The following is a 553-nucleotide window of genomic DNA, read 5'->3' on the forward strand; positions in this document are numbered from 1 at the left end:
CTCTTCGTGGTATTCCTTTCGGTATCAAATACGTAAGCCCGCAGTAAAACCAATCAGCTTGAGGTGTTCCTTCTAAACATATAACTTTCACAATATCATAAAGATATTTGTGAAGAGTTGTAAGTTTCTTAATGAAAAAATTGTAAATACCATCAATTCCAGCAGCTTTCCAATTGGGAAGCCAATTAATGATATTTACAAATTCATCAAGTGAAGGAAACGTGGTCGGATGATTATCTGATACAAATGGAATCAAATAATCATCGTACGTGACTGTGTCATCATTTTTGTTCCACATTGTAGACCAAAAACTCACAATTTCATCACGGCTAACCACATGCTCGGATTCCACACGCTCGGATAACCCACGATAAAATCGACCTCGGAAAAGCTCAAACATACGATTCTCTTTTCGGAATTGCTTCCTACTTTCATGCATCGTAATTTTTTTCTCGTAAACATTCAAAGACTCATTCTTCTTAACTAAAGCCTCAGAAAGATCAGTTACGCTGCTCAAGTTTAAATTAAACTCTCGCATGATTTTCTTAAGGCT

At 36.3% G+C, this 553-nt stretch overlaps 1 protein-coding gene across 1 annotated transcript; it reads right to left on the minus strand.

The window, feature by feature from the left end:
* Positions 1-538, minus strand: DI09_556p10 (uncharacterized protein; the record flags this gene model as incomplete). Its single annotated transcript, XM_013381788.1, has 1 exon — positions 1-538. A coding segment is annotated over one exon (538 nt), but the record flags the coding sequence as incomplete, so codon positions are not given.
* Positions 539-553: the final 15 nt, after the last annotated feature.

The sequence above is a fragment of the Mitosporidium daphniae genome (genome assembly GCF_000760515.2).
Source record: "Mitosporidium daphniae strain UGP3 chromosome Unknown contig-552, whole genome shotgun sequence".
NCBI lineage: Eukaryota > Fungi > Microsporidia > Mitosporidium > Mitosporidium daphniae.